Source organism: Callorhinchus milii, unplaced genomic scaffold (assembly GCF_018977255.1).
Source record: "Callorhinchus milii isolate IMCB2004 unplaced genomic scaffold, IMCB_Cmil_1.0 Scaffold2, whole genome shotgun sequence".
In the NCBI taxonomy this organism is placed as follows: domain Eukaryota; kingdom Metazoa; phylum Chordata; class Chondrichthyes; order Chimaeriformes; family Callorhinchidae; genus Callorhinchus; species Callorhinchus milii.
The window spans coordinates 73,180,050-73,203,909 of NW_024704743.1; the positions used below are offsets into that span (position 1 = coordinate 73,180,050).

The 23,860-nt window shown below is 40.7% G+C and overlaps 1 protein-coding gene across 1 annotated transcript in view; it reads left to right on the plus strand.

The window, feature by feature from the left end:
- The window catches only part of LOC103187069 (G patch domain-containing protein 8), a 410,351-nt gene that overhangs the window by 83,291 nt on the left and 303,200 nt on the right, over positions 1–23,860 (plus strand). The window contains exons 4-5 of the mRNA XM_042346987.1: positions 2,944–3,011; positions 13,244–13,330. Coding sequence (XP_042202921.1) covers positions 2,944–3,011; positions 13,244–13,330 — 155 coding nt within the window. The remainder of the gene's footprint in view (positions 1–2,943; positions 3,012–13,243; positions 13,331–23,860) is intronic.

The window sequence follows — 23,860 nt, forward strand, 5'->3', positions numbered from 1 at the left end:
CATCCAAAGGGTGACACTTCCAACAATGCAATACTCCCGCAGCACTGCACTGAAGTACCAGTCGAGACTGTGAGCTCAAAGTCCTGACATAGGGCTTGAACCCACAACCTTCTGAATCAATGTCGAGAGTACTATCAACTGAGCCAGGCTGATACTTACCCCAATGAAGACAAGATTGGGCTCAGCCGTGATGTACCCTGCAGTTAACAGCCTTCTGACAACGGAGCTATGGAACTTGGTGAGGTAGGGGAGTGTTACTGACAACTGTGGAATTATAGCCTCGATAGAGGGAGAGTGGAAAAGAAGAGTCAGAATCTCCGAAGGAGAGGTGGAAGGGGAGGGGATATTGAAAAGAAAAATGCTGTATTTTGGTGTGATTTATTTTATCACTTAATCTGCTTCCTCCTTTCATTGTTTTGTGAATACTTCCATAAAAGATGGTACTCCATTGATCGTTCACACAAAAAATCGAAAATCTATTCCATTTAAACATCATGGGCGATTGCTTGCCTTTCTATTTTTATATGCTGGTTAAATTTTTATATACATTAATCGCAGCAGCAACTGCCAAAAACCTTCAAATGGCAAAAAATGGTTGAAATAATTTTCACATTTTACATTGCACAAAAAAATTGGACCCTTGATGTCGGTCAAAACAGTATAATTGTATACTTTGGGGTAAAATCTTAGTTCTTGCTTGTTGACTGTTCACCTTTGGTGCTTTGCAATTTTTTCTCACAATTTATAGAGTTTGTCTTCAGATACGATAGACACTTCACTTTGCAGGGAAATCATGTGAAGCAGTTTGAGTTGCTTCAACAACACAATAATGCACTATATCAAATGCAAGATCATTTTTATTATTATTATTATAATGTTATTGCAGTTTAAATCACTTTGTAGAGGTAGTTTCTAAGTGGTTTTCAGTGATGCGTCAGCCAGAACAAAAATACCGTCACGCTACATATGAATGTATGTAACTTTTCTTAGTATGTTTGAACTACTTTTTGCAGGAGTTTGATATTTTGTTCACCAGATATTTTGTGAATCCATTTCTGAATAGTAGTATTAACAGTCCCAGTTGCACTGTTGATTATAGGAACTATATTTTATGCTGCCACATACATCCGTATTCAATTTGTAAATCAATATATTTTCTAGTCTTTAGTTCTTTATTTCTTACATTGCAATCACTTGGGATCGCCACATCAATAATACTACGTGTACAATCTAGTTGTTTTTTATGATAATACTTGGTTTGTTACTGGTGTTCTATCTGTATGCACTTGTGAGTCTCAGATTATTGTGATGTTATTTTTGTTGTCACTTTTGCTGGTTGATGTTTGTATCAATTGGTTTTTACATCAATGTCAAAGTGTTTACAAATTGTTTAGTGAAGATATTTCTATGTTGTTATGTTCAATCCGATACTTTGATTGTGCTAGGGCTGAACATAATGACAATATATGGTCTACTGTTTCTGGCGTATATTTTATGAATACTGTATTTTCAAATGAGATAAAGTCTCAGAGAACAGAGGAAAGAGGTGCTAAATATGACAGTTGAAGATAGACAACAAATACCAAAAATAACTAAGAATACAGCTGCAAAGAAAAACATTCAGATAGCCCATGTGGAAATCTGATACATTAAATTGGCAGGAATTGAACATAGAAAAAGGTAATGCCCTACTATTTGCATCAGTGATCATATTGGTAGAAAAACAAGGCAGTAAGATCAAAGAAAAAATTAAGAAATAACTGAAAGAACCTGAATGGAAAACAAATATTCAGAAACAGATTAATGATTACAGAAGTGATCTCTCCATCCTGACTGAAATATGCAATTATTATAATTATCAAAATTAAACCAAAAACAATAATAAATTAGTCATTTTCAATCTACGACTGTTTGTGGGACATTGCTGTGCGCAATTGGCTGCCGCGTTCGCCCACAAATATACAGTCAATTCACTTTACAGTGTGTTCTGTGAAGCGCTTTGGGACGTCCTCCCGACGTGAAAAGCGCTATATCAAATGCAAGGATTATTATTATTATTATTATTATTATTATCATCACAGACAATTTACAGCATAGAGCCTTTAGTCTATCAGTCCTGTGCCACTGGAGCTATCTGTTTTAATCATATTCCCCTGCTATTTCCCTGTATCCTTTAATATTTTTCATTATGTATTTACTCAGTTCCCTCTTAAATGCTGTTTTAAACTTGATCTCAACAGCCATTAGTGGTGATGAATCCCACGATCTAACAATTTTCTGTGTAAAAAAACGTTTCTTCTATCCTTGCCCATTCTTCTTCCAACAGTAATCGTTATTATCAGTGTCCTATTGTTTGCCATATGTATAATAATATTATATGTATAAGTGTTTAGCACAAGGGAAAGGTAAATGAGAAGGTGAATTTTTTTGTATCAGGTCAGTCATCCATTCATTCCTTTGTTTTCTTTCATTTTACAGACTAGCCTGAAAAATGGATTCTGTTGTGTCTTGAACAGTATTTGTCTTGAAACCTCTAAAACAGAATACTGGAATAGTCCTGTTTCTTCATTAGCTAAATTTTAGTCTTTATAGTTTCAGCCTTTGAATGGCACTCTTGGCTTTGGTTTCCAGTCTGAGTAACTCAATATTATATAAAATTTGTAACTATTAACTTGAAAGCCAACAAACCTCGGTTATTCAATTCGAACAGTTTGATTTGGTTACTAGTCTGCAATCCCATGCAATATAAAAATGCAAATGCTATTGTTTATCTTCAGGGGATGGAGGAAAGAGTCACCTTACTGAGGATTTCTGTTTATATGGTAGTAACTTGTACAGTGTGGACATTTTTTATTCTGTCACTAATCAGACATTTGGCAGCAAATAAAGAAATGATCCAGTTGATCGCCTGCTGATTTATTGCTGTTTTCTTTCATCTAACAGGGAGACCTGATCCTATCCCAATTCTCATCAAGCATGATGGAATGGGTATGGGTAGGATGGAAATTGAGGTATGGTTCATAAAATGCATTTTTTTTACACAATTGTAACTTTTTTTTACCAATCTAATGGGCTGAAATTCTGATTGGTGATGTTGCACGCCTTTGTTGTTATTGCACACTAATAGGCGTTCCCCATTATAAATGTGCAGTACCAAAGGCTTAAGACCAACCAGAATGTCAACCAACAGCTAAAGTAGAAATACATATTGTACTGATTATTTTGTGTTGAATTCTCTGGATTGATTTATTTGCGGTGTTTTATTTATTTGTGGAGACATTGATGTGTATTTCAAATTTTGCTCAGACATATATATATAAACTGAATAAACCTGTTTATCTTTAACTACTGTACACCAAGATATTTGAAGCCATGCTATCACCTTTGTAAGTAGTTGGGAAAGAGCTTTCTTTGTTTATCGACATATTTGCTAAAATGTGAGACAGTCACAAAAGTATTGTCTCACTTACACTTGATTTCTTCATGAGACAGATTATGCTGAGCTCTTTCATAGACCACTTCCACTGTATCAGTTGGCAAAATTCTGAATAACTGACACAAACCCTTAATTATAACTGCAGTTGTAGGATATCAATACCTTATTTAGAGCTCAGTGAGGAATCTCGCACCACATGGTTTCCTGCCAACTGAAGTATAAGTATTGCAAGGACAAGGCAAGCTTTTACATTGAATATTCTGAGTAAGTGAACTGCTCATAGGACTGTCAACTTTTCGATAATGTTGAAAAATAACCAACATTAGGGCACTGGTTTAGGGGAAATTGTGAGGCAGAGAAAAGAATATACTCTGATCACTGTCCAGAATGAGTCACCATTTGGGCTCAGCTGTGATGCTATGAGAGCTGAAAACTTGTGTGTCTACGCTCACAGAATGTAGAATGATCATTTCGGCAAGTAGTGGAAGTCCATTGAACCATACTGTAGCACCTACTAAAATAAAATAAAATAAAATAAAATAGGAATGGTCCACAACCTCTTGGTTTTAAGTTATTTTATCTGTCATATTCTCTCTTGTATCCTCCCTCCCACTCAATAATTATACTACACATTTTGTGGTGAATCATGGTGACATTGACAGAAAATTATTGTATAGTACTAATTTGGGGTTCAGTATAAATTGTGTCGGACCCGCTTTGAGGAGCAATACTATTTATGTCTGCTCCTGTATAAACATGACAAGTTTGAACTGGGCTGGGCTTGCTTCTCCTCAGTGGTGCATTGAACTGCCCAGGAATTTTGACACAGACTGCTTTAAATTACTTCTAAGAAATTAAAAAGTAATTCCTTCAACGTTAGAAGGTTGGCTGACAGCACTTCATACAGTTGACTGGACATCCGAGCTGGGTGAAAAGACCTGGGGAGGGAGGGGGAAGATGACTGAAAGCACAACTGTAGAGATATACCTTAAGTAAGGGTGAGGTGGAGAAAAGAGAGGGGGTAAAGTAGAAGAACTCAGCAATCTTTTAAATAACATTACAAGCCAACATTACCAACAACATTACCCGTGCTCAGAACTGTAACATTGTTTTTTATGGCTCCAATGTGATAGAAGGTCGATCGAGAAGCACAATTTAGATCTCTGCTTCCTGCTCCATATCTCTTGTTACTGGGAGCGCAGCAACTTCACTGCCAGCAGTATAACCGCACAATTATACCTTGGCTTGACTGTAGCTTCCCAGTGCTCTGTGACCAGATGGCAAAGATGCTGTGATAGTAAATGGTAACCAATTCTCCTCTCTCTTCCATTGGTAGGCAGCTTGTCCCTGTTCAGTACTGTGACAATGGGCGAGCTGACAAGCATAGCTGAAGCTTTAGTGCAGATGTCAACCGAGGCTAGGGTTTAAGTCTGAACCTTGTGGCCCTCACAGCGCAATAATGAACTGCACTGCCTGCCAGTAAATTCTCATTAGATGGATATAAAACTGTTAAACCATTGAAAACATCAACTTTGTAGCAGACATGTTTAAGCGCTTGGGCAAGTGACAATATACTGACCCTGTTTGACATAATCTTAATGTGGCTGCAGGAAAGCAGAGCTGTGCTTTTATTGCTACAGGAATTTCTGATAACTTCAGTAATGCTGGCGGTCAGATGAACACTGGCTGTCAGTTAAAAGCGAGCTGATCGGCATACTTGGTAACTTAAACACCAAATGATGCTGTAGAAATCCATCCAGAGGTGATATATCTGATTGTTACTGGAAAAGTGACAATCAAGTGGGGTGACTGTGGATAATTATTTGGGGAGGACAAGTTTGCAGAGCTATGGGGAGAGCACGGGGGAGCGGGATTGATTTGGATAGCTCTTTTAAAAGAGCCGGCACAGACACGATGGGCCGAATGGCTTCCTTCTGTGCTGTGTAATTCTATGAAGTACATTTGCCAATAGTGAGCAAATGGTGGCATAAATCCCTCAATAACAAATTGACTTTACTGATTTGAACAACCCCCAGTTTTTTCTGCCTGCCTCTTGTTAAGGTGTTCACTATTCCTAGGCTATGATTCCACCAGTTCTGCTAGTTGTCCCTACCACATAACCTCCCTTGACAAGTTGGCATTCTAAATGTGCAAGTCTTTCAGAAGGTCTTCCAAAAGACTTATTGGAAGACAATGAACATTGGTTATTAGACTGTCTCTTGTGGGACAGAGTATCAAAGGTCTTCTGGAAGTCTGCATAGACTCACAGCATAGCCTGAGCCAGCCCTATTTGCACACAATAATAATCGTAATAATAAATATCCTTGCATTTGGTATAGTACCTATCACATCAGAAAGATGTTGAAAAGAGCTTCACAGGATTTACTGTGAAGTGTAGTCACTATTTTGTAGGTGAATGCAGCAGACTTATGGTGCTTGAAAGTATTGTCTTCCCTTCAACTACTCCTGTGCCAGTGCTCAAAACAATGGCAACTTTCAGGCAGGTGTAAAAAAGCCCACTCTGAACAAGGACACTCAAAATGGGCAGCTTGTAGGGAAGTGTCAGCCTGCATGCAACATTGCTTCTGGCAACATCAAAAAGATATAGGATATAAGATGAGATTTTTTTGAGCTTCTCTCTTTATTGAATAGCGCTTTTCAAAAACCTCTTTAAAACCAATCTCTTCAACTGCGTGTTTGATCAATATCCTTAAATCTCCAATTTCCCTGCTTATTGGCCTAAATATCCAATTGTAGCAAAGAAAATGACAGTGAGACACTATTATGTTACCAGCCAGGGAGCTAGTAGCAAACTTTCCCTGTTTTCACTTTGGTATGTATTTGATAATTTTTATTAGCTATAGTACTTTTACGGGAGTACTCATTAAAGTATATGACCACCTTGTAAAATTGAGCATATCATATTTATAATATCCCAGCATCCGTATTTAATTTCTATTCTTGAAGTAATTAAATTAATTGTTTTCTTGCTTTTTGGAACAGTCTCATAAATAGCTATGCATGTAGAGCTCACAGTCGGTTTATGAGACTATTTATTCATGTCTTCATTGACGCTTTGCCTTCATTCATGCTGTCAACATCTTTGCAGGAATTGGGAGGATGAAGAAGTTGTCATTCAAATCGCATTCAAGGAGGAAACAACCTTCCCCCCAAAGATGTGAGGTTCAGTAACTAAGTTTTATACTGTGCTGCAGATTATCGGAAGACCATTTGGATGCCATTGCTTTATCATAGGTCACCCCAGGGTGTACATACAAATTAGAGAATGTTTAGCAACAGATGAGGGCACATTGCCAATCACACAAGACAGCTACTGGCCCTTTAACCCCCTCCCCATTCCCCTCACCAGACTCCCACAACGTGCTCAAAAAGGATGATTACCACTCACTTTGGGTTATTGAAAACACTCATGCCATCTTGCCCTCTAGTGACATTTGAATTCATATGAACATGTCTACAATGTACACAATTATGCGAAAGCAAATTGGCTCTCGCATTAATCTGTTCACTATACTGAGGTGAAACCAGCAAGCTACCTCATTGCAGTTCCAGGATATTTCCACTCGGAGCTCCCTTGAGTCCTGTGAAAATATTTTGTGGGGAATCAAGGGCTATCATCAATTATTCTGTGGTTGAGGTAGCCTTTGATCCCTCGGAAAAATCCCTCCAGTAAAGGGATCTCCCGAAGCAGCCAATGCTCTGTGTATTTGACAAATAGGATGTTTGTATACTTTTGTAATATAAGGGTGTGCTGAATATCATACATACTTTTGAAGTATATATGATACTTCACGTATCATATATACTTCACGTATCATATATACTTCACGTATCATACATACTTCACGTGTCATATATGTGAAGCGGGCTCTGGCCTCCTTCGCTCCACTATTGGCAGGCAGGCCTTCCACCACTGTGCACCCACCCTCTGGAACTCCATCCCACAGTCCCTCCATCTCGCCCTCTCCCTTGCCACCTTCAAGACTCATCTCAAGACCCTCCTCTTCGACGGTGCTATCGATCTCCCTGTTTCCCTCCCCTGCCCTCCCCCACCCCGACCCTCAGCTCGGGTCTGTAACTCTGTCCAGCGCCTTGGGCCGTCTTCCCGACGTGAAAGGCACTATACAAATGTGATTTTGTTGTTGTTTTTGTTTTATCACTGTATTACTTGTTGAATGTATTTTTAAATCGTAAGCAGAACTACAGGAGCATTACCAGCATTGCAAAGAAACATTTATAATATTTTCCTTTCTTCAAGAATAGGACAATATAAATGTACACTGAGGTACACTTTGACGTGATGACAATGCGAATCATTCATCCTTCTGCAGAGTTCCTCCCTGACACTATTTTAGGTGAATAAATAATTGACTTAGGACATTTATCTGATTCTTGGAATATTTCTAATTTCTAATGCAACAACAACAAATGACAATTGTATGGCGCCTTTCGTGACGGGAGGACGTCCCAAGATGCTGGACAGTCATGGATTTGGACCCGAGCTTGGGGGTTGGGATCAAGGAGGGTGGAGGGTAGGAAGGAGGGTGACTGAAGGCGCAGTCGAAGAGAAGGGTCTTGAGACGGGTCTTGAAGGAGGCAAGGGAAGGAGCGAGGTAGAGGGACTGCGGATAAAGTTCCATAAAGTTCCACCGTCTTCACTTTGTCTCCACGAATGATTTTCCTCCACCCCCTGCACTGTCTCGTTCGGTGTCCCTCAGGGCTCTGTCCTCGGTCCCCTCCTCTTCACCCTCTATATGCTCCCCCTTGGTGACATCATCCGCAGACATGGGGTTAACTTCCACATGTATGCGGATGACACCCAACTCTACCTTTCCTCCTCTACCCTCAACTCCATGACCACCGATGTCCTGACAGCCTGCCTGTCCGACATTGAGTCCTGGACGAGAGACAACTTTCTTCAGCTCAACGTGCGCAAAACTGAGGCCCTCCTGATTGGCTCATGTCAGCGCCTCCGCACCTCAGGCGCTGCACTCTCCACCTCTCAAAGCCAGTCAGGAACCTCGAGGTTCTGTTCGACCCTGAGCTGTCCTTTCTCCCTCATATCCGCGCCACAACTGGCACCGCCTTCCACCACCTCCGGAACATCGCCAGACTACGGCACTACCTCACCCCTCACGCTGCTGAAACCCTGGTTCACGCCTTTGTCACCTCAAAGCTGGACTATGGGAACTCTCTCTTCGCCGGCCTTCCCGCCACCTCCCTCCACAAGCTGCAGGTCATTCAGAACTCTGCAGCTCGTGTACTGTCCCGCACCAGGCTTCGGGACCACATCACTCCCACCCTCGCTCGCCTCCACTGGCTCCCCATCCCCCAGAGGATCGAATTCAAGATCCTCATCCTCACCTACAAGTCCATTCACGGCCTCGCTCCCTCCTACCTCTCCGACCTACTATCCCCCTACTTACCTGCCCGTACCCTCCGTTCCTCTGGCTCCGATCTGCTCCACATCCCCCGCCCCAAACGCCCTACCATCGGTGGCCGGGCCTTCAGCCTCTCAGCCCCGAGGCTCTGGAACTCTATCCCCTCCTCCTTCGCCGCCTCCTCCCTTTCCTCCTTCAAGGCGGGTCTCAAGACCTTTCTCTTTGACCGTGCCTTCAGCTCCCCTCTCGACTCTCTACCCCCTCCTCGCTCCCTCCCTTCCCTCACCTCACCCTGACCATTTCCCCCCTGCTCGGGTCCTGATCCAACTGTACAGTGCCTTGGGACGTCCTCCCGACTTGAAGGGCGCTCTATAAATGGAATCTTGTTGTTGTTGTATAGGGTGGGTGCAGAAAGGCTGAAGGTCCGTCCACCAATGATGAGATAGGCAGGGTGGGGAACATTGGAGCAGGCCAGAGTGCACTGAGTGGAGGGAGTAGACAGTGATAAGACGTGATAAGACTCTGTATCAAATGCAATGATTATTTATACTCTCTCTCTGCAATCAGAGTTCCTTGCTGACACTATTTTAGGTAATATATGGAAATATAACCTAGAAAAGTGTAAACATAACCATTAAATGTGTCCTCTCTGAGTTTCTGTACAATTTCCCAGTTGTTGAATTGAAAAGATTTTTAATACCCTCACAATTTGTTTTAAACACAATTATTGTCGCTAAAGTTTAATATAGCTTTCAATTCAAATTTGGATTCAGCTAAAGTCTGTGTTTTATCCTCAATTAAGTAGATATTTATTTAATTAAAAATGGTATTGTATTGTATTGTTATTTTTTATAAATACTAATTATTCTGTTGCTCTCCTCAAATTTAATGTGTTTACTAATTTGCATCAAAGTAGACTTTTTGAATTGCAAATGTTTTGGACTAATTGTTGATAGGAACAAAGCCAAATTTAGCTGTTTATAATTGACCACTGCTTCAGCACAATATTAGAACAAATCTTCCTTTTATCCAATCAACGAATAACAAACACAGCATTAAAATTTTATTCTCTGCTAGTTCATACAGGCACTCAATTGGGAATGTGCGTATGTGTGTGTGGGGGTGGGGGGATTATTTGTGGTCATAGAATTCAAATGAGGATCTCCATTTACAATTATATTCTGATGACGTGCTGCCAAGAGGCAATTTTATATACAATATATGTATGTATGTTGTATATGTATATTTCTTCATACACATTTATATTAAACTGTTTTGCTTGTAAATTATCTCCCATCTTGAGTTATCTTGGCCTCACCACTTTTGGTGCCAAGAGCTGGATGGAAAACCTGCCCACACAGCTGCCACCGCAAAGCAATAGCCAGGAGGCACTGGGGACCCCTTGGCATGACTGTTCCTCCATTTGCTTATCCATTGCAGCTTCCACTCAATATCTTGCCATTCAGTGGAGTTCTGATAGGGAGCGAAGTGGAAGAGAGACTAAACCTGCACTTATTCTTCACTCCATGGGTCTGAGTAGCAATAATCAATGCCCGCACAATACCCAAGATCACACTGTGATAAACAGAGCCAAGGCACTGGCCTGAGATAGCACTATGATACACAGTGCCAATGTAATGTGAAATGTAGTGCTCTGAAACACAGCACTATTTCTTTAGTGCCCATCATAATACATCATCCTTGTGAAGAGCTCCAAGATGTTATCCTCTGTGACGGGCGCTATGGAAAATCAAGTTGGTTTTGCTGTATGACACCAGTGCACTTCCCGGATAAGTACTTGGAGTAAAAAAATATTAAAGAGCAAGGAGAAAGAGCAGAGGAATAGGATTAAAGTGGACAGCTCCATTGGGGAGCTAACCACCAGCACAGATGGGCTGAATGGGATCCTACTATGCTATAAACTTTCTGAGACAATCTCACAATGTACAAGTGTCCTGTAAACTAATCCTACTTATATTACAGACACACTGTTTATTCTCCTTCAGATACTCGAATGAGTTAATGTTCTAAATGTGCAGTTTAATATGCAAATAGCTTTATGCCTGTGATTCCCTCCACTTGGGGAGCTTTTGTCAACATTAAATTCCATTTGCCACTTGTCAGCATAACTCACTAATTTAGCCAGATCCCTCTGCATTTACTTGTTATTTTCAATTCCCCCAGTTTGCTGTCATCAGCAAATTTAGATAGCTTGGTTTCTATGCCCATTTCAAATAGTTTATGCACAGCATAAATAGCCCTAGTATGAATTGCTGAAACACCCTAACAGTGATAAGCAGAGTGCTATGATATATAGTGCCAATGCACTGCTGCCCTACTTCCCAATTGATATGCTTCCAGGTCTCTGCTCACCTGGTTTGATAACTAGCTGCTGGAGATACATAAAAAATGCCTTGAATGCAGATATTTGCCTCACCTTCTTTTCTTGAGGAGACTATCGCTCTCAATACGTTCCATTGCTCACAACATTAGAGAGTGAGAGCTTGCCGTATGTGGGAGCAACAGGTACAACTTTATACTCTGTCATGTGTTGGTGCACCGCGCTTTATGGATCTTATTGGTTCATTATAATAATAATAATCCTTGCATTTGACATAGAGTCTAAATCTGAGAATGTCTCATAATCATACCATTTCTGTTAAGTGACTACATTTTTTGGCGAAATATAATACTTTTCAGTTATTAAGAAAGTTATAGATGAAGTGTTAGGTTTCTCTTAATTACTCAAACCAACAAGTAATGTTTTGTGAAGCATTCAGTTTTACATGCATCATTTTCCACAGCATTGGTGAATGATATACAGTATGTAAATACAAGCAATTTTATCTTTATTTTTGTACACATTAAAACATAAAATCAGAGCTATCCACTCTAATCCCATCCAAGTTTAAAGTTCACCCAATTGTCTAGTGGGTAAAGGTGCAGGACTTGGGCAGTACAGATCAGAAAGTCACAGGTTCCAATCTCGATCTTTGCTGTTAGTGGCTCATTTGTGTATGACCTGGGCCATTCCAATTTGCTTGTGCACCACTGGGCTGAGGAGGAAAAACTCAACTGAGGTTCCTGTTTCCAATCGCTATCCACACACCATTCGTGGGAAAATGAGCACGTGTGCATGTTGGGTGAGGACTGGATTAGGCTTTGTTGTGATGCTTCCTGTGGACAAATAGGCTCCCAATACTCAGGGTCAGGCTATGTTGTTACGGTTACCTACTCCTTATTTCTATTATCAAGAATAAAGAAAGATGCTGATGACAACTGATAAGCCTTTATCAAGACATTGGATATTTTATTATAAAACATTACAGTGCTTCTGCAATAAATGATGTGAATTTTCCTATTTCTTATTATTTTTGCTGGCTTTAGTCAGGCCACTATTCCTATCTTATCCTAATTTTCATTATTGAAAATACTGTATTAACGCTACAATTTTGCTTTCAGTATTTATAATTAATACTAGAGTTGTATGCAAATTAAAAGATATTTTTAATATAAGTCATTGAAACCATTGTTAAAACTGTCTTTTAAAGATTCAACTAAAGTTACACATTGCTTTATGTGTTTATATACTATATTTTGTTTAACCTGCATATTGTTTACCCAAGTAAAAGTTTTTCATTTATGTTATTTTCATAGAATTTTCCTTTTTAATCTGCAAACATTATCTCTGTTTTGTCACTGAATTCAATTATAGATTTCTTTTTGATTGATGTCATTAATACAAACCCTAGAATTTATTTACTTCCTTAGCGATTAACCCGCTTTGATGTAGCAAATGCAATCTGAGTCTTTATAATTATCTAACCTGCATAGAAACACTGAAATTTACGGCACAGAAGAAAGCTATTCAGCCCATCATGCCTCTGCCGGTTCCCTCGAACAATAAAAATTCCGTTATAAATAATAATAATAATCCTTGCATTTGATAATGTGCCTTATCACGTCTTCGAGACGTCTCGAAGCGCTTCACAGAATATATTGTAAGGTGAAACAAAAACAGAAGTCCCTGGGAACACTCAGCAGGTCAGGCAGCATCTACGGAGAAAGGAAAGTGAATCAACGTTTCGGGTCCATGGCCCTTCGTCAAAGCGTCAAAGACCCTTCAAATTTCCAGCATCTGCAGTGCATTTTGTTTATATTGTAAAGTGAATTGACTGTATATTTTGTGGGCAAAACCTCATGAATCAGTGTGCTACCAACTTAAGTAATTCTATATGTGAATTAATTAATTTACTTAACTTAGCTAATTCGATATGTAAACCACTAAAAACACTGTTCACAAAAGCTTCCTTGTTTTCCTTCCTCTAAATTCAAGAAGCTGAATTAAGAAAGTGTAATACTCATTGGATCCGGTCTAATTGTTCCTATTTCTCTATTGCTGCAGTTGGATTATGCAGATGACGCCACAGAACGCCATCGAACCTTGCAGGTAGAAAAGAGAGATACAAAAAAACTGAAGCAAAAGTACAAGGTAAAACTTTGGGTGTATTTTTGAACTGTCACGTATGGTTTGCTACGCAATCAGTTTGGTGATTGAATATTGTTCTAAAAGAATTGTTGAATTAGTGATGTTATTAAAGTTCCATTAAAAAGAGTAGAATTTCCATGGCTAATGTGCATTCACTGTTCCATAGAGTGGGTTTTGGTGGTAAATAATAGGTTATTTTTTGTATTGCGTTTTGTTTGGGTTTTTTCACAATGATTCAAATATTCTTCTGCAGAATTGGATATGACCAACACAATCAGCATAGAATATTCATTTTCACAGTAACGTTGCTTTTAATTGATTTAATTGCTTGGAGACTCTACCCCGAGTGAAGGGTGCTATTGAAATGCAAGTTGTTGTTGTATTTACAGTTCTGACAATAGTATTTCAATAATTGAGTGTATTACCAGTCTATTTCTTTCTGTTGTGCACATACATTTTAAAGAGTATGTGCTATCCAGAACTCTGCAGCCCACATCCTCTCCCTCACTGGGCTCTGCGATCTTATTTACCCCACCTTGCTCAGCTCCACTGGCTTCCCGTCCCCCATAGATCTGAATTCAAAATCCTCATCCTCGCATTCAAAGCCATCCACAGCCTCACTCTACCTTACCTCTGTGACCTCCTGCAACCCTACCCAACTGCTTCCTCTCTCCTCAACAAACATAGCCTGCTTCATGTCCCCGCCATTCCCACCCCACCATCGGTTGATGAGCCATCCTGTCCCCACTCTCTGGAACTCTGACCGGAATCCCTCTGACTCACACCCTCTTCCCATTTCAAAGCCCACTCAAGCCGTCACTTCTTCGACCGAGCTTTTGGTCATCTTTCCCCCATCCCCAGACCTTCTTCAGCTTCCACCTCCCAGGTGTTTTGAGCCATGTGTAAGGTGCTATATGATGTAAATTGTATTGCATAGTTCAGGGTGGTCCAACCTTTTGGCTGCTGCAGGCCATATTCCCTATCTGAGAAAAGTCTGTGGGCGCATCCGGCCTGGGCCAGCTGGCGTCCCGCTGGCCACATCTGGCCCGGCTGGTGATTTTATCTGAACTGAGACCATTTCCAACATTTCAACTTCTGTTCCATACCTCCCTCCCTGTTGAACGTTCTCCCAGGGCAGTGGCAGGAGTCAGATGTTCGCCGCACTGTGTCCTCCCAACTGCCAGCTCCTGCCGCCGCCCTGGAAGGACATTCACCAGGGAGAGGGGGATTGGGATTTGTAATGTTGGAAATGGTCGCGAACCGCATAAAATCACCCATCAAGCTGCATGCTGCCCGTGGGCCACCTAATAGCTGGTCCAATAGCTGGTCAACATTGTCCAGAACAACAGAAACATGAAAGTTGTTTTTCTTGGGTTCCGCTTGGCGCAGTTAGTTGATGCAGATTTGAAAACAATCTTGTTAGCTACACTTCATTAGTTTATGAAAATCTTCATCAGCATTAAATGCCAAAGCCCTTGATTAAGTACTTGGAAATTAAACTCTTGACTATTGCCTTTGCTTAATGTAATTACATTTCCTAATGAAATAACATATGCATTGCAGTACTGACTAAGTGATAAAAATAAAACTGCGGATGCAGAAATCTGAACTTAAACCAGAAAATGTTGGAGAAGCGGAGCAGGTCAATTGGCATCTGAATAAGAACAAATCATACTAATATTTTCTCATTTGCAAAACATCTCAAAGTGATTTGTAGGAGTTATTGTAATTTAATGGCACATCTGTGCCATGATTCGTTCTGCCTTTTCCCACCTCCACAACATCGCTCGGCTCTGCCACTGCCTCTCCCTAAGGCCGGCGAGAGCCTCATCCACGTATTTGTTACATCCAGGCTCAACTACGACAACTCCCTGCTTGTCAGCCTTCCCAACTTTTCCCTCCACAAGCTGCAAATCATCCAGAACTCTGCAGCTCATGTCCTCTCCCATATCAAGCTCTGTGACCTTATCTCCCCCACCCTCGGCCGGTTCCCCTGGCTCCCCATCCCCCAGAGGATTGAGTTCAAATCCTCATCCTCGCCTTCAAAGCCCTCCGAGCTCTGTGAGCTACTAACACCATATCAAGCTGTCTATTCCCTCAGATCAGCAGGCACCGGCCTGCTCCAGTCCCCCACCCAGCCCACCCTATCATCGGCGGTTGGGCTTTCAGCCTCTTGGCTCCTTCAAGGCACACGTCGAGACCCACCTTCCTACTCAAGGGGAGCATAACCTACTTGCAGAATGGAGTTCTCGCATGTTGACAGGAATTCCTAGCTAAACTAGCATTATCTTCAGCTTCTTAACTAAAGAAATATTGCAAGGTAATCCCAAATGTTTGATTAGTGATATTGATATTATGATATTAATATCAGAGTCAAATTTCAAAGAGCAATGAGTCAAAATTAAAAGGTCTTCCCAGGATCTTCTTAGCTGTGACTAATCTTACTGAAGAACTTAGCAGAATGAACGATTTTCATGATCTGATTTCGATGAACATTTTCCGTCTTGTATTTATGTAGGCTTTAACTGCACAGTAGGATTGTCGGCTCATAGAGCTTCACAAGGTGTACTATAAAGTGCAGTGACTGTATTTTGTGTGCAAACAATTATGTATGCTACCTATACAATTGTTTGCCTGTATCTGGAATGCAGTATACATTCTCTCCCAGGTCATCCTGTTTACAAACTTCCAGAGTATCAGGTGCAGATTGCCAAGAGCCGAGGCCTGAGTGTGCAATGTTCAGGGGATGTTAAAGATCCCGTGGCACTATTTGAAAAGAGAACGGGATCAATGGCCAGGACACACTCCCTGTGTCCTGGCCATTGATCCCCCAAAATAAAATTGGTCACTCACTCCATGGCTGTTTGTGGGACATTGCGGTGCACAACTGGCTGCCATGTTTTGCCAACAACACTAAATAGTCTAACCACGTTACAGTATATCCTGTGAAGTACTTTGACATGTCTCAATGACTTGATAAGGCATTATATCAACTGTAAGGATTATTGTTAAGCTTTTCCTACAAATAAATCCATTGGTTATTTTGCTCTCTTCCACTCGCTTTCGTGCTTCTTTTCTTTTACAACCTGAAAATATTCAGCCAGTTTTCCTTATTGACTCTGCAGGGAATTACTTGGTGTCTAAGCGCCCTTTAAGTAAACGTTTCTATTAAGAATTTGCACATGAACTGTATTAAAGCGTTGTTGGAAGTACTAATTTATTTTATGTACGCTTTAGGAGGTTTATAGTGCTTTCTTGGTACATTTCCCTATTTGCAAATGTAATTAGCTCGAAGATGCCTGTAAGGCAACAGTTTTACCAGTAGCATCAAATTTGACAACCTGAGAGGACTTCAGGGAGTGAAACATTTCCGTTGAGTAAAAGATTTAATGCAACAATGAAACGGAAAGGTGGCAAAATCAAAAAGAGCTATTTATTTTTCATCGAAGAATCGTGAATTATTATTCTGCACTTTTTTTGAAACCTAATGAGAGACCTTAATAATTGGAGCAACATTATTCGGTGTTTGTACAGAGAATGTAATATCATTTACGTGCAACAATGGAATTAGAAAAAATTGAAAATTCATGGCAACAAAATACAGCAAAGCCCAGTTATAAGGCAGTAAGTAATCTGTGAGTCCATAAGATCCCCTTATAACGGGGCCACAATAGTCAGTCAGCCGGCACTTCTGCATTCATTGTGCATGAGTGTCACCAGCTGGCTCACTTCCTGCATACCAACTGGCTACCACACTAAAAATTGGCTGATTTCAGAATCATAAGGTTGTTCCTTACCTCAAGTTGCCTGCAACCTGATGACTCAAACATTGGCCATTTTTAGAGTAGGAGCCAGTTGGCTGAATGGATTTTCTAGTGCGTAAATGTCAGGAATCAAACCGCATTGAAGCACATCTGTTTTAGATTCTGTAAATTTAGCATGTAGAATTTTCCTGTAAACCATGCAACAGTAGTGTGCGCCACGGAATGATATGAACCATGTTTGGTTATGGGCGGAATTCAACATTTGCAATTCCGGATGCAAATCGTTTGTTCAGACCCCATTATTTAACTTCACTTGTCTATCCACTGAATGAGTTGTGCAGCACCCTGGTAGCATTATATCTTTTGCCATTTGTTACAGAATAAGAACCTTATGTAATTTTATGCACAAATTGTTGACAAGTTCTACGCTTTACAGTTTTGACTAGGGCCAATGAATTAAACATTTAAACATTTTTTTCCTACACATTTGGATTCATGAAGACTATTGGTCTAAGATTAGTTTTAGTCCATCTGGTGGTTATGACATTGGCTTTGGCGAGAGACTTTTCGACTGAAATGAAAGCAAGTGAAATCAGAGAGAATCGTAAATTTAATAATGAATTGCTTAGATAATAGGAAATTGAGGGAATCATAGGAAATCATCGCTGATGCTTCTAATTGAGCAGCTGTGACCAGCCACATCCTCCAGGGATCAGTCCTGTGACACCTGCTGTTTGTAATATTTATTAATGACCAAAATTTAGGCTATTGTAAGGAGAATGTCTAATGTTGAGGATGAAACCAAGTTGTGTGAAAAAAACAGGATGTTTCAAGGAGAGGAATGAAGTTCAGCAAGGTCCACTGAGACTTCGCAACTAAATTAATTAATGGCAGATGGCATTTAATATTGAGATGTGAGGGAAGATACGTTGGTGCTGAAAATAGCAGATATGATTGCAGAGTGAAGGGTATCTTGTTGAAAGAAAGGTGGAGCAGCAGGATGATTTGAGCCGAGTTTCCCCAAACATTGAAAGGATTGTTAAATTCGGAAGCTGTCATTGCAATGATAAATAGAATGTTGGGTTAGAAGTAATATTGGACCTCTCACATTTCACACACTGCGTGCACAGTATTCTCTGTTGCTTTTATCACTGTATGAACAAAAGTAGATAATGACAATTAGTCAAATAATGGTAATAAAGATTGTTCCTTGTTTTAGTTCACTATTATGAAAAGAGGTAAATAGAGATCAATATGTTCAAATCAAAGGTAAGACATGAGGCAAAATACTGCAGAAATTGCCATTAAGGGCAGTCAATACACTGATCTATTTTGTCCTTGTTAGTAAAGTGCGATCATTAGTGATTAAATAAGGGATTTTGGTAACCATGAGTTTTAAATGAAAAAAAATCAGTGGAGTGAATAGCAAGTGGCTCTTATTTGCTGAGGTGTCCACAAAGTGATGTTTTGCTGTACAGGATGAAATTGACACAAAAAAAAGTGTTTGGAATATCAGAACTGCTTGATTCAGCAAATTTTCTTTTTGATCATGGGTTCTCCGCAACAAAGAGCTAACAGTTAGCAATTATCCCTCCATGGGTAGCTGGTATTTGTGTTGCACTGTGATCCCAGATCCCAGAAGTACTGCTGATTTTCCTTTCCTTCTGTCAGCTACGCACTTTATTTCTGAGGTCAGCAATTCACAGCCTGAGGAAGCCAAAATGCAAATTTCAATCAAGGACAGAATTCAAACCCAGATCCCCCAGTGCAGGTGAAGAAGGACATGAGCTAAAGATCACAAAGTCAACAAAACAGAAAGAAACCTATATACATTATTGTTGGAGTTATTAAATTACAAGAACAACAACAAAATTACATTTTTATAGCGCCTTTCAAGTCGGGAGGACGTCCCAAGGCGCTGGACAGTCAGAGTTTTGGACCCGAGCTGGGGGTCGGGATCGGGGAGTATGGAGGCCAGTGGGGGAAAGCAGGGAGATCGAAAGCACGGTCGAAAACGAGGATCTTGAGATGGGTCTTGAAAGAGGCAAGGGAGGGAGTGAGATGGAGGGACTGCAGAATGGAGTTCGAGAGGACGGGGGGCAGAGTGGCAGAAGGTCTGCCCACCAATAGTGAGGTGAGCAAGGTGGGGGATGTGAAGCAGGCTGGAGCCGGCTTAGCGAGCGAGCGAGCAGGATGGTAGGGGGTTAGGAGGTTGCAGAGGCGGGGGGAGCAAAACCATGGAGGGCTTTGAAGGTGAGGACCAGGATCTTCAACTGTATCCTCTGTGTGATGGAAAGCCAGTGGAGTCGGACGAGATGAGGGTGATAGGGTCACGGAGTTTGGTGCGGGAGAGTACACGGGCTGCAGACTTCTGGATGATCTGCAGCCTGTGGAGGGAGGAGTTGGGAAGGCCGACAAGCAAGGAGTTTGCAGATTATGTCACCAAGATATTGAAGAGGAAGGGACCCAGGACAGAGCCCTGAGGAACTCCGCACGCGATGGTGTGTGGGGTAGAGGAGAAACCGTTTGTGGAGATGAAATGCAGGCGGTGTGAGAGGTACGATCTGAACCAGTCAAGGACAGAATCGTGAAGATTGAGGTGAGAGGAGAGGCGATGGATGAGGATAGAGTGGTCAATGATGTTGAAGGCAGCAGAGAGGTCGCCGATGGACAGAATGCAGATTAATACGAAAGAAAGTTGTAGAAAAGCGAGTGGGAAAATAAAACAGGGCAGGGATCGTTGACAGAAAAAGATCTGAAATGCTTTACATGGTGAATAATGAGTTAAAACTAACCAATCTGAAGAAGTAATAATAATAATAATAATAATAACCCTTGCATTTGATATAGCGCTTTTCACGTCGGGAGGACGTCCCAAAGCACTTCACAGAATATACTGTAAAGTGAATTGACTGTATATTTGTGGGTGAATGCGGCAGCCAATTGCGCACAGCAATGTCCCACAAACAGTCATGGATTGAAAGTGACCAATTTTTTATTATTGTTTTTTTTTTGGAGGGATTATTATTAGACGTGTGGAGTAAGGAAACTTGCCCAAGGTTTCGCCCTGTGCCTGGAATTGAACTCGGGTCTCTCGCTTGCAAAGCGAGTGCTCTAACCACTGAGCTACAGGACTCCACAAGTAATGCAGAACCCTTAACCAGTGTGATAACAGGGATGTTTTAGCATGATAAAATCTACATCAATGCTGGTATGACGTTGCTGTTTTTGCCACCTTCACATAGATTGTTTAGTTGTGTTCGCCACTTGTCTGTACTTTGCCCATGTGCCCAGAGATGGCAAGACAAATATTTTACACAGTTAAAATCCATTTATTGTAACATTTCCAAAAAACGTTACAGGAAGTTAGCAAATAAGGATGAAGAACAATCACATGGAGACTTCCACAGCCTTACTCCTCCCTACCTCTGTGACCTGACTCTGTTAACTCCATGTAGACCTCTCCACTCCCTCTGCTCAGCGGGCTCTGACCTGTTCCATGTCCCCCGCTCTGCCCGCCCCACCGTTGGCTTTTGGACCTTCAGCCTTTCTGCAACCACACTTTGGAACTCCATCCCACAGTCCCTTTGCCTCTCTCACTCCCTTGCCTCCTTCAAGGTTCAAGACCCTCCTCTTCAACCGCAACTTCGGTCATCCTCCTACCCCTACCCTCTCTGCTCTCCACCCATACTGATCCCAACTCCCAGCTCAGGTCCAAATCCCTGACTGGTCAGTTCCTTGGAATGTCCTCCCGACGTGAAAGACACTATACAAATGTGATTTGTTGTGTTGTGTGTATCAGGGTTATGAATTTGTGGTCTTTACTCATTATAAGGAAGTGAGTTATGATTTTTTTAGGATTTAACTTTGGTTTTTGAATTTATATATCCTGAAATCATCAGGAAACTAAAATCCCATTCCCAACTTTACATCATTACTGTCTCTGGACTGGCAAAGCAGCATTAAACCAGAAAAAAATGTTCTGTGTAAGAGAGAGAAATGATAATGTACAACAATAACCATCTTCATCCCCATTTTAGTCTCGAAAGGCATAAAATTAAAATGACCCACATTTTCAATAGTAAGCACATATCCTTTGCAGCTATTTAATTGGAAAGATGGAATGTAGAAACCAAGAAAATTTTGGGCTCTGATTTGTACCAATTTTGGGCTCTGATTTCACAATTTGCATGAATGAATCTCTGCTATAATGATAGTGGTAAAATTACTAACCGTTTTTTAAAAAAATATATTAATGTCGAGGATGTGCTCGAATCCATTTTCTATAAACCACAGATAAAAATAGCTATGTGTAAATCTGAATGCCACAGCCTATTTTATTCACGCTGAAAAGAGAACATGTGCTGTAAGATGCAATGTTGCTGCCAGGATGCTATATTTACTGGATATATCCTCAAGAGATTTTAAGGTATTTATGGGGCAGAAGATGAAAGCATATGGGGTACATGTGACCTCAACAGACGCTAGTTTTGCATGTCCTATGGGACATTTATATGGATAAAACATGGTCACACATCCACATGGAAAATGTTAATGGGTAAGCTAGCTTTTCCTGTAGATGATTTAATAGCTATCTTGAACAATCTATGTTAGTGAAAGGCAAGTGTTGTGAAAGATGCTAGTAGGAATTGTAAAGCTTTATGCCATATTCCCTCGACTATTTTATCTCTTTTTCCACAATTTATTTTCTCTTTCACTATTCACGTTTTCTCTTAATATCTGCCTTTGCTCTCATTTCGGCAGATACTTTATATTGTGGTGCTTGTTTCACCGTTTTGACATGAACTGTTTCTAATTCACCCAAATATCTATGGTCTTCTGTCCCCTTTATTCTCTCTCCATGAACCTCATTGCTAGTCTTCCTGCATGTTGTTGTTTGATCTTTTACTCTTAATTTCTCATTATTTAACTTTTCATGTTTTCCAATTGATTTGTGAGATATGCTCGGTTAATGCAACCAAGCCAGCCGCGCAAACCAAATTTGTGAGGGACAGTGAACTTTTATGAGCATCCATCCACCCAAGCATGGGACAATGGCTCGGTTAAGCCAGATTCTTTATTGCTGCTCTTGGAAAAAGAAAAAGACCTCCTTTGCACCTTGACCAGACCTGACCATTTTAATAGTTAGGAAGTTTTATGTCTCCTCAACTCCAAAATATACTTTATCTTGCTGTAAATAAGACTATAATTACTCAATGATAGGGATAATTCCCTCTGTACCACAGGCATTTACACATGGTTTACACATGCAACATAATAGACTATTAAATGATATCTGTCCAAACTGTAGTATAGTAGAATATATGACAACTATCCTTATCAAGCCCTGATGTGGATTTCAAGTTAGATTGTGATGTTGATGAATTACTTTTAGTTGAGTGCATGTGCGTGAGGCATCTAAGAGCATGATTCAGTGGAGCAGGAGTGAACTATCAACAACAAAATAAATACAATATCCAAGTAAGTACAGGTTAGAGATACACACAGAGAGGTGGAGAGGCAAACGATTGGAGAGTGAGAGAGAGACAAACACACAACATGCGCACACACACACGTACACACAAACACACAGAGCTCCATTTTATGCAGAGTTTTCATATCCACATAATAATAATCCTTGCAGCTGACATAGCATCTTTCACATTGGGAGAACGTCTCAAAGCGCTTCACAGGATTTAGTGTAACGCGTAATGATTTGTGATTTAATTTACGCCTAGATTAGTGTATTGGGCTTCTGAACTGGATATCAGTTTAGCACAGCAGTATTCAGTGTTAGCAACAACATTGATGATCTCCTTGTTACTTGCGAACAGCAAGCTCGCAATGGTTCCAACAATTTACCCTTTCTATATTCTGTACGACTACAATTACTTCTGCATCAGAGAGCAGCATAGGCGAGGGAGAAGAGTCCAAGCACACAAGCAAACAAAAAGTGAGGGACGGATAGAGCCTCTCAAGGGATCTTTTATTAGACAGTTATTAGGAACTGGACAAGATTTTGTTTGTGGTTCCAAATACAACAGCATACACTAGCAGTAGGTGTTCCCATGCCCTGCGATAACTCACTGATTCATATCACATAGCTTTCACTGCTATAATAATTGTTAACTGTTTATTCAGACAGCACAGAGCAGCAGGAGGGACAAGAGTTTATGACCACGATTCATCCAAATGGAGAGCCCCAATCTCATTCATGGAGAGATGACAAGTGAAGGGAAAAGGGTCAAAGGCTGAGTGAATTAGTCACCCAAGATGCACCTGAGCATCTCCCAATGGGTGACTTAAGAACTACATTGAGTCAGAGTCCTGGAAAGACTGCTCTGTGAACAGAATGGCGTGTGGTAGCTGGCAGGCTGGTGGAATACGATTTCTACCCATAACTGTACTTATGTTACTCTGACCCACTGGAAATGAGCTCTGACACAGTCTTCTTCAGAGAGGAGTTCCCAAGGGTGAGTGAAAATTCTAATGGAATTCCTGGACCCTGTTGAGAAATATCACAAATTGCCCTCTTATTGTCAAAAGGAGAGGCAGAGAAGGGTACAGAATCCTCACCCTGTAAGTCAAAACTTTTGTCATTGGCGGTGGAGGTCATAACAATAAATACAGTTGTACCTTCCTTGCTGACCAGGACACTAGGAGAAATTCCCATTTCAGATACTATCATAAGATCTTTGATGTCCACCTGAACAGGCGGATGAGAAATCAGTTTAATGTCATATCTGAAAAACGGCAACTTCAACAATGC